General features: G+C 44.0%; 1 protein-coding gene across 1 annotated transcript in view; it reads right to left on the bottom strand.

The window, feature by feature from the left end:
- Window positions 1–572: 572 nt before the first annotated feature.
- SLC1A4 (solute carrier family 1 member 4) overlaps window positions 573–14,998 on the bottom strand; it is a 32,774-nt gene continuing 18,348 nt past the window's right edge. Inside the window, exons 6-8 of the mRNA XM_021555867.3 lie at window positions 13,869–14,063; window positions 12,215–12,349; window positions 573–10,021 (exon numbers count right to left, since the gene is read on the bottom strand). Coding sequence (XP_021411542.2) covers window positions 9,787–10,021; window positions 12,215–12,349; window positions 13,869–14,063 — 565 coding nt within the window. The 3' untranslated portion in view covers window positions 573–9,786. The remainder of the gene's footprint in view (window positions 10,022–12,214; window positions 12,350–13,868; window positions 14,064–14,998) is intronic.

Below are 14,998 nucleotides of genomic sequence, written 5' to 3'. Positions count from 1 at the left end.
CTTTTTGGAAACCACCACATTGGTGGTTTTGTAAGATTTACATTCCAGGGCATAACACTGGTCCCAAATTGTAAATCATAAATGGGCAGGTCCTTCAAATTCTGCTTCCTTCTTTTGGTGCTTGCAATTCTTGTGAATTTTGCCCCCTTTTTTATTTGTTCTGGGAGTTTAATGCTTGAAGCTAACCCACCTAAACTTACATAGTAGATGTTTTTCCCTGGATTTGTGATGTTATGCGTGTGCATCTCAGGACAGACTCCTCTCTTTGGAGACATATAAGCTTTTAATGGAAAAGCTGTGTCAAACCCACTTAGATGGCAAACCCAGGCCCTCAATTCTGAGACCAGCACACTACTTGGATGGGCTGTATGGCAAATCTAAAATTACCCTGAACTTGCCAGCCTGGCTGATTGAAAAGCATTTCCTAATGATTACTCCCACTGCTCAATCCTTCTCCAAGGAACAGTCAGTTGGCTTGGCAGAAGGGCAGCAGGCGTGTCTGTCAGCCCTTCCACCCCACCAATGCATAACTGCTGATCCAGGCTCTCTCCAAACAAAGATGGAAACGTGAATTCTGTTTGGGGTGGTTTTTATTTTAGATCAAGAAGCTACACAAAGAGAGAACAAATATACATTTCCATGAGAGAAGGGAAAAAGAGAGTATCGCATTGTGTCACCCTCCTAACACAACAAACCATCCCCACCTGAGCCACAGGACTGCTTGCTCCCCAGGTAGGCAGGGAGTTCTTACTCCAAAGGGTACAGCACACAACAAACATCTGTAACATCTGCCCCAGGGTCACACACCCCTAGACACAGCAGTAAGGTCTTTTCATTGCATATGTGCACAAACATCTGTTCTTGGGAGACAATGGAAAGGCTGATACAGAGTCACAGGGGTGAAACTCACAGCTGTGAAAGAGGAACAGCTACTGATGGGCACAAGGATCAACACACCCACATGGCACAAACACCTCTTCAATGGAGTGGTTACTCTAAGAACAAGACAGATATGTTTGTATCAGTGATACTGGATTGTACTGGAGTGGATGGCAGTGAATTTCAGAGTTCATATTTCTTTTTATTACAGTAATTAATCAAACGGTTTAGCATATAAAAAATACAATAATTCTCCCTCCTAATCAGAGCAATTTGTGTTCAGGTAGAAATAAAAGCACACACACACATACACACCTCAGGATTGCTGCCAGAGAGCTCACAGGATAAAGAAAAGAAAAGCATTTTCCTTGTCTCACACCAGGACATCATATTCACCCTCCTGTCTCCAGGGGTAATGGAGTCTTTCAGCTTTGGTGCATAGTTATATTTGAAAGCCAAACAGCAACTTGGAATTTGTCCTGAAGGGAACCAGGACAAGGCACCTTTAAGGATAATAAGGCAGAAGGAGACTCCTCATGTGCAGGGGTGGTCCTGCTATCCCTGAATCGGAGGGATTAATCAAAATCTAATCAAAATCTAATCAAAGTCTTCACCCTCACAAAGTGTGAGTGAGTCAGTCTCAGTTTGCTGTAACCAAGAAGCAGCTCAGGAGCAGAGGTTTGCTCAGCTATTTGCAGTGCTATGCATGGTCTCCTTCCCATACAGCATGGCCTTACAAGAGTGCAGCCAGGATAGTAACTGAGGAAGTCTAAATAAGATTGTGTCCTTAAAAGAACTGAATTCTCATGGATGGCAAACACATCACCTCCACAGTGGCCTTCAGGGAAGACAAGTCAACAGAGCATCTGTTGTGGAGCAAAGCAGGGAGGCAGCGACAGCTGGGCCACCTTGGTCACAATTACTTGACTAATTAAGTGTAAAATGTCATTAAGGTATTGCCTTAATGAAGCAGGGTTTGTTCAGACGCTCTCCAAAGCTGAAAGCATGTCTTTGTCCCCACCCAAGAGGACAGGAAGCAGCCCATGTCCTCAGATGGGGCCAGAATATCTTTAAGTTTGATCTATGTACTATAGGAGCCTGGTCCTGCTGGGATCTGGGCAGACTCCAAGGAGCACAACAGACTCTGCAGGAGGGATACAGAGAAGGCAAACTGAACAAAACATGAGGAAGTTTCCTTCTGCATCAACACTGACCACTAGGAAAACACTTTTTTCTTAGAGGCACCACATCATAAGAATATTCTGAGCAAGTAAAATGCCTTTAGTTACAGCCAAGAAACATTGCTTTACTGCTGCTTTGTTGATCATGATCATCCTAAGAGGCCCAGACCATTCCTCTATGCTGCTACAGAGGTATTTCCATTAGAAATCCAGAAACCACAGAAAGCTCAGGAAATTACATCAATGCACATCAGTGAAGGCCCTGGCCTGTCCTTTTTGCAGCATTCCTTCCGGTTCTAAAAAAAGCTACAATCCAAACCAGTTAATATCTAGAGTATTTTTTCTATGGTTAAGCACAGCTCTTTCTGTGGGAATGTAATCTGGGGGATTCAGATATTGTAAACAGTTCCTTGAGAGAAGAGTTCCCTTAGCAATTTCCTTCTGCAACATGTAACTGCAATTAAGTTGCATGCACATGCCACATGCAGTTTAGTTTCAATTAGTAAAACACGCTTGGCAAGGAAGAGCATTACTTTCTCAGTGTTGTTTTACCAGAAGGAGCAAGTGAAAGCTATTCTAAGGAACATCTAAGACCAAATTTCTTGGTCTCTGTGGCTTAAAACCACACCATTAACTTTGCATTACAACAGAGTTGGCTCAAAATCCATTTCCTCATGCTGGTTCCCGTTGGTAGCCCTGCTTGCCTTGCAAGCAACATCTGTGGCCTTGGGAGACAAGTATAAATGTTTCTTGAGCAGGATTTTACATAAGAGCTGTTGGCCAGCTGAAATGTCCACAGTGCTCACCCCCTGCTGGCACAGAGATCTGAGGTTAAATCCAAATGAGATTTCGTAACTATTAAGGATGATGCATCTGCTGACACTGAGATATAATTTGATAAGCAACCACCCTGTGAACACTTGAATGAAAGATTTTTTTTTTTTCCTCTCATATGAAAATCTCTGTACAAAATCAAATATATTTATAAACTCTCAGATGTGGATTCTTTTAAGGAGGTGATAGTTGTTAGCTAAAAATGAACCTGGCTTTGGGACTCAGTCTGCTCCTAGCTGGCTTGGCAACCCCTTATGTGACTCAAGAGAGTTTGTTCACCTTTTTCTGTATTCATTCACTTGTGCAGATGTGAACTGATGCCTGCTGGTCACAAATGCCTGTAAACACCCATGCAGAGAATGAATTCTGTGTGAACTTTAACTTCCCAAGACAGTGCTCAGATGTGAAGACCTACAGGAGCCAAATAAGGCTCTTGATCACTTATTGTCAGAGTTAAAATATTCAGGGGCAACTGTCTCAATGTGTCACCAAAAGTCTGGAAAAAGTTTTAGATCATTTGTCAAATGATCCCTTTTCCCTCCTGCCAGAAAACTGAAGCACATGGCTTTCATCAATATGGTCCCATAGATAACAAGTTGGTCTTTGTCCTTGGAGAATAATGGTCTCCATGCATTTATCTGAGGAGCATTTGTCCTAGCTATCCTGCAAGGAGGAATGTGGGTCAATCTCTGATCCAGAACTGTACTGCTGTTCCTCTGGTCATGGCCAGCAGCAGCTTATCAGAGCTCCATGCTAGCCCTCTGCATGCTGCCTTGCTGCATCTCAGAAACTGCAGCACTCCTGCCTCTCCCTGCAAATCCCACCCAAGCAGCAGGCAGGGATTTGCGTTGTCTCTGCTACATGCCAGACAAATGCCTGCAAGCCTCTTTGATCCTATCCATATCAAAATGTCAAGGAAAAGATGCTCCTTTATCCTCTTGCTTACCCTGTCTTCTGTGACAGTGCCCCTGCAGCCTTCCAGCTCTTCTTTTTCTCCACCTTTGTCACCCATACTACCAACAAGACAACTTGTTCTTTTGAGTTAAAAAGCTCTTTCTCCCACTGAAACTAGTCAGGAACTAAGCTGTCAAGACTCCCAATATAGATGTTGAATCCATGGTGATGTCTGTTAATTTACCTGAGCCTAAGCTTTCATGGCATGTCAGGTGAGATGGAAGGAGGCAGACAGAACAGGGCACTGTGTTGTCCTTGAATCAAGTCACATCCTTTTTCTGAGCTGCAGCTCACACTGACACCAGCTCCCCTGCTCCCCCCAAATTATCCCAGCAAATGCATCCACCTGATTTCTCTTCCATTCCTCCTCTAGCACAATGCAACTCTTCATACTTTCATTATTTGATTCCTTTCAGATTTTTGAAAAGTTCATTATTCCTCAAGATTTACTGCTCTCTGTCTTAAGAGTGCTTTCCAAATATTGCAACTCACTATCTTCCACACTATGGCCTGTGAGAGACACGTAAATATCTGTAAACCTAATTTACAGAAAAGGAAGCACAGGTATAAAACTTATGCAACCTGTGCTGTTCATCTGTCACCAAATCAGTCACTACAGGCAGCTCTGTCATTATGATCTGCCAAGGCAGTGAACCTTGGCAAATCAGTGAAGATGTGACAATTTTTCTTTGGTGAGAGTTTATATTTTGGTCTTTGGACTTGGTACCTGAGGCTTACTGCTCACTGCCTGTGGGAGGGTCAGGATTAAAAATTATCATTTCCAACAGGATGATGCTTTACAGTGGCTGCAGAAATGCTCTGTGTTAGCAGAGGACCAGAGTGAAGATTTTGCCCAGACTGCTGACCAATGCTGCAAATCTTTGCAGAAGAGGTGGTGGTTCCGTCCCTTTTGCAAGCTCTTGAGGACTCAACCTACAAAATATGGCTGGGTGGTCAGTCACAGAGATGACAGGAACTTGGACTTGACTGAAAGAGGAACTGTCTAAACACTTCAGATTTCATTGTTCTTGCTGCAAAATAAGGAGGAACGCAGAAGAATACGAATGGTGACACTGGGTCAGGTCCACATCTGGCACCAGTCACAGCAAATGCCCAGGGAAGAGTATGGGAACAGAGCAAGCACCAGGAAAGCTTCCTGCCCCTCACACCCTCACCCCAGTCTCTCACCACCTCAGGGCCACTGCCTCCTCAGGGCTGCCCAGAAAAGACAAAGCAAATATTGTTTCACCAATCCACGCAGTCCTTTGGCCAGCTCCACATCTCTGTTACATCCCAGGGACACAGTCCTGCTTGTCACATCCTGGCAGGGCAAGCCCTGGGATTGGCTCCAGCCCATTCTCAACACAAAAGCCATCCTGACTGCAAGAGACATCCCCAGAAGGGGTTGAAGTCCTTTGCAATCACCCAGTCTTGCAGAGCAATTACCAAGACTCAGTTAAAGTTCAGTTCTTAGGAATACAAGATCTTTACTGAAAATATCCCACAAGCAGTCAAGTCCTGGCACCTTCCACTGCTCACTACAGTTTTTCAGGCATCTACACCCACATCTCACAGCACAGAACAAACACCTTTCTCAATGTGAGAGACAGATACTGCTTGGCACTCTCAGAGCAACTCTAAATTACCAAGGCTCACAAACCTCTGCTGAGTCCAGGACAGGAACAAGGCAGAATGCAAACTGCAGCCCTCAAAACTCTGTCCCCTCTCCCATTTACTCCTGAGCCACTGAAACATAAAAAGAACATACAGTATTCCAGGAAACAGGATGAGATCAGGCAGTGATAAATAAAATGGAGTGAATAGTCAATCCTGGAGAAGAAACAAAAGATGGTGCAAAATGCTCAAAGAAACTTTACTGAAGAAATGGCTTGCAGACTCTTCAATATTTCATAGAATCCACTGAGGTGGAAGGGACCCATGAGGATCATCAAGTCCAACTCCTGGCCTTGCACAGGACACCCTAAGAAACACACCATATAATTTCCATATCTTTCTCTCAAAAAGTAATTCCTGTACTAGAGGGTAGGACATGAGCTGAGGAGAGAACTTGCACCTTCCAGAAAAAAAACCAAAACAACAAAAAAACCGACCTAAAAATCTAATAGAAAATAGTGTTTTCTACATGGAATTTATTTCCTCTTAAAAAAAAAAAAAAAAAAAAAAAAAGAGGCAACTGACTAAAGGTTTCCAATTTACACTTATGCCAGCAGAACAGAAATATATGTCCAGGCAAGAGACATTGGAGTTAAGTACTACAATGGCACCAGATTTGTGGAGTGCCTGGGCAAATGGCAAGTCTTCTGTCTCATGAGACTTACCAACAGGATCCACATTATTACCGTGGCAGCTGTTGGAATGTATCACATTTTTTACAGTTTCAGAGAGTGCAGTACTGGATCTTTCACATTCCAACCTTAAGAAAACAATCCAGGTAGGGAGTTCTAGAATGCATCACAGCTATAGTGAGGAATGGGAATATGACAGAAGAAATCAAAATGTAAATTCTGACACAAATGATTAAAAAAATGACCAAGATGTTCTGACAAGCAGAAATTATCCAGCACTGCTTCCATAGATCCCTCTTGTTGTGCAAAAACAACAAAAAACCTGGCATATTTTTAAGTCTAAAGTAGGGCTTCTGTAAACTACAGATTTGTGGCAGATTAAGAGCTGAATACTCATGATTCATATAAATCCTATGATACCTGTCTCCAAGAAAAGGAACGTCAGATTTCCTTGATTAAATTCCTGCTATGAGAATGATCTGACCTCCTTAAATCCAACTGCTCTAACAAGGGACTAGACACACATCAATGTAAAACATGGCAACCCACTTGTGGGGACTGGGAGAGGCGTTCAGGGAAGACTGTGAGCTTCTACATTGCTATTGGAAAATACTAATACTAGCTATTTGATTCAGTTTTCCATTTCCTGGGATCCCCTGTCAGGAACAAAGTGCCACAGCCTATTGCACACTGCTACAAGGATGAGGCACACTCCAGCTGCAGCACCACAGAGAAGAAGGATCATATGGCACAATGGCATGGTAGTGCCTTGCAAGGAAGCCCAGCCTTTGGGTTTGCCCAGGGCAGTACTTCTACCTGTGGGCAACAACAGCTTCAGGGTGAAAAAAAACTAAAAAAAACTTGTGATGTGCTCTTCTCTGAAATGGTGCTGTGATGCTTCATGGATTGTCATTTTAGTACTGCCCTCATGTGCTGATCCTAGCTGCATGTGTCACAGAGAGGGAGAGCAGCATACAACCACAGAATGTTAAAGGGTGGGAAAGGACCTTAAAGATCCCAACCCCCCTGACATGTGCAGGGATACCTCCCACTAGACCAGGTTACTCAAGGTGTTATTCAGCCTGGCTTTGAACACTGTCAGGGTTGGGGCATCTACAACCTCCCTGGGCAACCTGTTCCAGTGTCTCACCAAATTTCATCTCTTTCATTTGTACCTATTGGTCCTTGTTCTACCACTACAGTTCCTGACAAAGCCCCTCTCTGGCTTCCCTGTAGGCCCCCTTCAGATACTAGAAGGTTGCAATGCAACCTTCTATTCTCTGGGATGAAGAAACCCAGTTTTGTCAGCCTATCTTTGCAGGGGATGCTCTTTGTGGCCCTCATGTGGACTTCCTCCAACAGTTCCACATCCTTCTTATGTTGGGAACACCAGAATTGTACACAGTATTCCAGGGGGTCTCACAAAAGTACAGGAGATAAACATTTGATGAGGGATAAAATTAAACTACAGAACCCAGCCCACAAGGGACAGTCAGAATTTTCAGCTTCCTTGACACACCCATATACTATTTTAAAATCAAAGTATTTGGGGTTCTGGTGCATTCAGATATTTCAGAGAGATGCTTAGACTTAAAAATGTGCTTTTGGTTTCCTGAGTTGAAAGGAATTGGGATGATTCTAACAGGAAGAAATGTGAAGTTGATCTGCTGGGCAAAAGACATCCCTACAGAACTGTGTCTCCTTCCATTTTGAAGGTGAGCCAAGGAATGACCAAATTTTGTGGACATGGTTACAAATAAACTGGTTAAGAAGAAACTCCACCTGCAGTTTCCCAGAGGGCTGACTAATCCTTTCCTCCTTGGACTGTCTGCATGGCTCCAGTGCACTGGATTAACCCAGTCATGCTGCACTCATGGTGCTCTCCCTCAGGGGTGGCCACATCTCACTCTGAGCATCTTCCTGCAAAATTCACTGAGTCCTTCTACCAGGAGGGATGCTTTGCAAAGGAAGGCGGCTGCTGCCATGGAATTGGAGTTGTCTCTTCCTAGTGCTGATATCTTTCCAAGATAGATTCCTCTGAAGCAAGAGAGGAGAAAGAAAAAGGGAGACTTTAGCATTACTTTATATCAAAGCTAAGTGTAAATATATATTGCTGAACTAACAGTGTGGAGATGGACCATATGCAATCTCTTGTTGAAGTAACCAAGGGAAAACATCATAAGCCCAGGCAAATTTTTGGCATGTGTAGTCATATTTTTTTTAACTATTAGCATCCAAAGAGCCAAGATAAATCAACAGGATCTTTGCAATGAGCCTGCCAGACTTTGTTCAGGTTTGGGATATAAATTCAGGAAGGACACTGTAAAGGCAAAAAAGGAGGAGTAAGAATCCAGAAGCGTTTAGCTGAGCTTCAAGCAAAGGTTACCACCTGCCATTAAAGCATTACCCTGGGCCAGCACCACCCAGAATTACTACAAGTAAACTGCTGCCAGAAGAGCATTTATGGCAGGACCAAACTCCTAGCAGGAACAGTAGCCAGCTCCCACAGAGAGATCACTGGGGTTATAAACTCACCTCTTCTCTTCCCCTTTCAAGCCAAGACTCAGAGTTGCCTGTCATCAGTTTCCACATGATGCATGCTCAGAATTTTTCCTCCCCTATTCAATTTTGCTGAAAGAGAGTATGACTAAAGTTGTTTTGACTGATCCATTAAATAAACATGAGCAGGACATGGTGTGTTAGCAAAGGATCATGTGTGTTTTCATGAAGGGAACTGACTTCTGGACTTATGGATGTTGTCCCAGGCAAGCCTCTTTCAGACTACTGGAACAGACTCCTCATTTTTTTCAGCCCCAGAGGGATTACTTTAACAAAATTTGTTCTTCCTCTGATTTTTTCCTTAACAGCTTGGTTAGAAGAAAGGAGGAAACCAATCCTTGATCTGCACAAAGATCTCCTCTGTTTGGTCCCACAGTTTGGGAGTTACTCACCAAGGAAAGCTGCAATGAGCTGCAATGTAGACAGAGAATGAAACAAGTCCCTATAAGCTATTAATTTAGGTATGAAACAAAAAAAATTATTAAAAATAAAACCCAGCTAGTTTTAAGGACATACTCAATGTTTTTAATGGATCGGAGAACATGAGAGGAAGGGGAGTGGAAAAAAAATGTTGCTTCATAATAACATGGCTGTAATGGTTGGTAAGTGTTTCCAGGCTAGAAAACAAATTTAAGCAACATTTTCACCCACTCTGGAGTTTCTAGACTGCTTCTCCATTCAAACAGCAGCAAAAATTTTTCCCTACAATAAGCACATACTGGGTTTGTCTACCTTCCTATCTTCAACCCATCTGAGCCTTCACTAATGGAAGTCTTTTTACCCCATAAGCCTCATGGCAGTTCTCAGGTCCATGTACACCAGTGTGCAGCGCAACACGTATACATGTATGTGCATAAACTATCAAAATACTATTATAAAGCGAGCGCTCCTTCTCAACAGCCCTTCTCTGCCCACCCCACCTCCCTCCCCTTCCCCAGGCCAGCATATTTTAAAACAGACTGGAACTGAGCACTTGCAGGAGCCACCCAGCCCCTGGTCGTGCTGCAAATGTCTGGGTGCATTGGCAAGTCCCCGGGCACCTCCAGGACTGGTGTCGACGAGCGGCCTCGAGCTCACAACACTGATTCCTTGGATTCAGGGTCTGCTGTGCTGCTTGTGTTGGACACTGGGTTTTTGTGGGTTACCAAAGGTGACGTTTCTGCTTCAGACTTGCTGTTAGCAACTGCTTCTACGGTGACTTCCTTCAGTTCCTGCTCTCTCTCTTTCTTGTCTTTTTCATTCAGGTAATTAAGGATGCCTGCTCCCAGGGCATCTCCTTCCACATTCACAACTGTGGTGGTTCGGTCCCTGGTGAAGATCAGAAACAAAAGCCAAAGCAGCAGGGTTTTAGTTTTAAGAGAGTTTTAACACAAAAAGGGGAGCTGATTCACCCCTGCTGAATCACTTAACATCAGGGGAACTAGACAAGGGAGATGTAGTTGTCACAGGTGTTTTCCACAGAAATATCATCACTATTTCAGAACTAAAAATGTGCACCAGAGCAGGTTTAAGGTCAGTAAAACTGTTACCATTAGTTGGTTCTGGTCTCTCTGTGGGTTGCAGCAATGGTACTACTGTTTCTCAGGCATCTTGCTTTTCACAGGTCACCTCCTTCCTCTTCCTTTTTCCCAGGCCAGCATTTTTCAAATACATGTTCAGAGCAGGAACTTACTTTGGGCTTATCTAGTAAGTGATTCAGGGCACCCAGCTCTCTTTTTAACTACTGTGACTGGTATCTTAATCCAAGCACCTACTTAAGGGATCCTTCCAAAAGCAAGCAGAACAACTTGTGCTCTCTGCATTTGCTGCCCATAGCACCTGCCCTAATTTTTGGTGCTACAACACAAAACTAGTGTGCCAGGGTGTAATGGAAGAGATTTATGGGTCATAAAGATGAACAGTGTTCTCATGTGGCTTTTGAGACTTCCTAATCATTTTGCAGCCTAACTTTAACAGAGGCTCAATTTGTAATTGTGGTCCTCCCTGGTAATTAAACAGCTGGCATGAAAGCAAGACATGGGACTCCTTCCTCCCTCTTTCCCCCTTTTGTTACCAGAAGGTTGAGCTCCTTGACTAGAGCACTTGACCACAGAGGGTTGCTACCTATTTTAAAAGGAAGGCAACCAGCACAACACAGGCTGAGAGCAGCCCAGAGTGAAAGGAAGGGCAAGTTTTTCACTGTTGCCTCAAAGCACTTGCAAATACAGGTGTGGAACACCCGGCCACTATTGTACTTCCTTAGGAAGACAGGATAAAAAGGGCTTTGCCTGTATCTCCTGTCCTCTGGAGGTGGCTGATCCCCACGAGGTTACAGCAAGAAAGAGTGTGATGACCCTAGGGAAGCTGTAGGAATATGCTTCACAGACACATGTTGTGTGGGAAGGGAAGGTAATACAGCTGCCACCTTCCCCAGTCTCTGAGATTTCCACATCTGCTGTGGTAATGCACCATCTCTACAGAGAGGCTGGTGTTTCCAAAAAGCAATGCTGAGGCATTATGTGCAGTCCAAACCAGGAACTGCCCAATAATCCACCAAATGGAAACAAATTACTGAGTAGGATTCAGATTACTTGACCCATACTGACCTCTTACTTCTTTCCCAGAAGATGGAAAGGAAAGGTTACCACCATCAATACTGTCTACTAAACTTGTGACACTCAGCACTGTGCTCCAGCCATTACACTGCCCATAGCAGTGACAAGTGTCACAAACCCTCTGTGTCCCTGCCCTGCCAGTGGACAGCACCTCTCTGTGATATTTGTGTTGGTGCTTTGACCAGTCTTGAAACTATAAAAAAAAGTTCTAACAATAGCTGACAGGAGCTTCTGATGGAAACTGCTCCCCATGTATGACTAAGGAAGTTTTCCACAAGTGATGTTCAGACTCAATTTCCCTTGTGCTCCCCTGCCTTTCTAATGGCCAGTTAATTTCCAGCATTATCAACACATTCTAAATGGACTTTTAACAACCATTCTAATGGGACTTGAAGGCAAGAAGAAATACATTTCTACAAAGGCTGAATAAAAAAGCTTGAAGAGGGATTTTAGCATACTGACTGCTTTAAATGGGAAGGCACCACCTTTTCCATTCCCCATCACAAGTTACCTGTCCTGTAGGCAGACATCTTGTAAGAACTTGTAAGAACTTATTTTCTACTGAGTTATATTCTGGACTTTGACCACATTTCTAGCTAAATATGCTACAAGGATGCTGTAGTGAGGTGGATGTCACTCTTTTCCCACGTAACAAGTGACAGGATGAGAGGAAATGGTGTCAAATTGCACCAGGGGAAGTTTAGATTAGATATTATGAAAATCTTTTCATGGGGAGAGTTGTAAATCATTTGAACAGACTGCCTGGGCAAGTGGTGGAGTCCCCATGACACAGCTTAATGGGTGAGCATGGTGGGTGGTGCTACACTGACAAAACCTGAACGTCTTTTCCCAAATTCCACATTTCTATGCCTCCCAACAGCAGGTGGGTGAGGCTTGCAGTACTCACACGATCCAGTCCACGGCCAGGATGAGGGACAGGTCGTTGGTGGGCAGCCCGATGGCCTCCAGGATGATGGCGATGGTGAGGACGCCTCCGGCAGGGACCCCGGCTGCTCCCACACTGGACGCCGTGGCTGTCACGCTGCAAATCAACAGCCACAGGTTAGAGGAGCTCCCAGCTCTGCCCTGCTGCTCTCTGTCATGTGCTCCCCCACCATGAGAGCTGTCAACAACCCCCCCAGCATGGGACACCCAGAGCGGGAGCGCTCGCTTCCCAGGCAAAGCCCTTCCTGCCTGCTGATGCGAAGGAACGGACAGAGCACAGGGCTCAGCAGGGACCCGCAGCAGTTACTGTGGTGATGGCTCTGGGTTCAACACCAGGACTGCCTCTTCAGCATCAGAAACATCCAACACAGCTCTATCCTGCTGCCTCTTCAGCATCAGAAACATCCAATACAGCTCTATCCTGCTGCCTTTTCCGGGTAAGAAGCAACCAACACAGCTCTATCCTGCTGCCTTTTCAGGATAAGAAGCAACCAACACAGCTGTATTCTGCTGCCTTTTCAGGATCAGAAACAACCAACATAACTCTATCCTGCTGCCTTACTACCATGCCCAGCTCCAGTATGCTGAGAGACTTACAGCCCCTAAATCAGGAGCTAGAAACCTGCAGTGCATGTGCTCAACACACCTTTTTGTGTGCAGATGTCTGCAACTGAGCTCTCCTTGGGTTATCACTGCATCATTCTCAGACCTGTCTTCATATCTGATTCGCTGAGAGTACCTCAAAAGCTAATTTGGCTACACATCAAAAAAAAAAAAAACAGTGCCCCAGCCCTGCCTTATAGACAAACAACATACTGGGAAACACAATCAAAAAGGAAATAAAACCTGGCCAGGAAGGGAAAAAAAAAAAAAAAAAAAAAAAAATGCCATGAAACAGCTCTAGGAGGCATGCAGGATGGGCACAGTGAGGAGCCAGAACTGCTTGTAGCGTCCTCATTTAAGGGATTTTAAGGAGAAAAATGAAGATAATGACATTTCATGTGATATGGGACATCAGAGGATATTCCAGGCATAGAGGGGAGAGAGTCTTTGAGAAGGAAGTAGGACTGGGGTGGTGGAGGGGATAATGGAGCAAATCAGTTAGGAGGGGAACAAGAGATCTGACCAGGAAAGCCAGCAATATGATGGTAGGAAGGACAGAGATAAGCAGGAACAGAGTCTTTAGTACAGAACAGATGCATAAGGAACCAAGATGCTGGCAGGAGAATTTTCCAAGACATCCAGAGGGGCAATAAGGGGTTGCTTTCTGGGCAATGCAGAATGCCTCAATTATGCAGCCTAATCGTGACTGGAGATAGAGCAGTGAGATGCTTAAAGAAGGAGAGGAATTTCATGTGAGAAAGAGCTTTAAACAGCTCAAAGACTGTTTCAGAATTCAATTACCCTTCCCAGGTTCCACCTTTTATTAAATCGAGACTCTGGCAAATCTTGTAAAGGTTTAAAGACTCCATCCTTTAATCACCCTATAATTATGTTACATAGCAGTTTGTAAGCTTTAGGTCAGAGATGTGGAATGCTAACTGTTAGCTATTAACGGAGAGACCACAGCTTGAATGTGTTTGGGGGCCAGAAGAATGTGGTTGCAAGGAACTTACAGAATTGTGAAGATCTGCCCAGGGTTGAGGTCGACATTATTCAGCTGAGCAATAAACACAGCTGCCATGCACTGGAAAATAGCAGCTCCATCCATGTTTACAGTGGCCCCAATGGGAAGGATGAACCTGCTGATCCTCTTGTCGACTCCGTTGTTCTCCTCGATGCACTTGATCATGGACGGGAGTGTGGCTGAGCTGTAGACAGAACAGGGAGAAATGGAACACAGAGCACCAGGGTGCCCTGAATGCCCCAGCACTGTCATGGCCTTCATGCTTCTAGCATGCTGCAGACAGGACTGGCAAGGCAACAGTGCCATCTTACAGTCCCTCTCTGGCATGATGGCAGTGAGGGACCCTCCTTGTTGGGTTTTGAGCAGAGGTTTTTAATAATCTGTTTTCATCCAGAAATAGCTGATAAGGACTTTCATCTCCCACAAGCAAGAACTCATGACTTAGCACAGTATGCAGCATTACATGGCTGTAGAATGAGCAAGTCTCAAAATACAAACATATAGTAACAGATGCAAATATAGCAGTGGAGGTTGGAACTAGATGATCTTTAAAGTTCCTTCCAACCCAAACCACTGTATGATCCTATGATAATAATATCTTCTCAAATGAACAGAAAAATAATTAAAAATTAAATATCACTCTTGGACTTACTTCTTGCATTATAAATTACATGGTTTTATTCACAAACCCTCTTTTACTATGCAGAAGGAGGGAGTTTATAAATAGTACTTCAGCTCCATTGACAGACATGGAACATGCTTTTGGGGATGACCTGAAATGATTTTATATCATATGTCATTTGATCAGGTGTTTGTACTTGAGAAAAGTGTAAATGACACACTCAATTATTTGGTTATGACAAATAAAAGCTGATCAGGCTAGATCTTTGAAATTAATGTTAAATGCCTTTACACTAGCAAGCAAGTCAGCTTTGTTCCTACAAGATTAGTCTAAATTTGTTCCAGGTCCTTCTAAACTTAAAAAGTAAACCTCTGAGGACACAGTCACTCACTACTGACCCTCACTTCACTTAAAACTGAAAGGACAGCTGGCAGGATCATTTAAAGGCAAGGTTTTTTTTTTCCCCAAGATATTTCCAACTCAGCATCATGCAACAG

The sequence above is a fragment of the Lonchura striata genome, chromosome 3, assembly GCF_046129695.1.
Source record: "Lonchura striata isolate bLonStr1 chromosome 3, bLonStr1.mat, whole genome shotgun sequence".
Classification (NCBI taxonomy): domain Eukaryota; kingdom Metazoa; phylum Chordata; class Aves; order Passeriformes; family Estrildidae; genus Lonchura; species Lonchura striata.
Note: the sequence above shows the minus strand (reverse complement) of the source record. Positions and strands in the feature narration are given on the sequence as shown.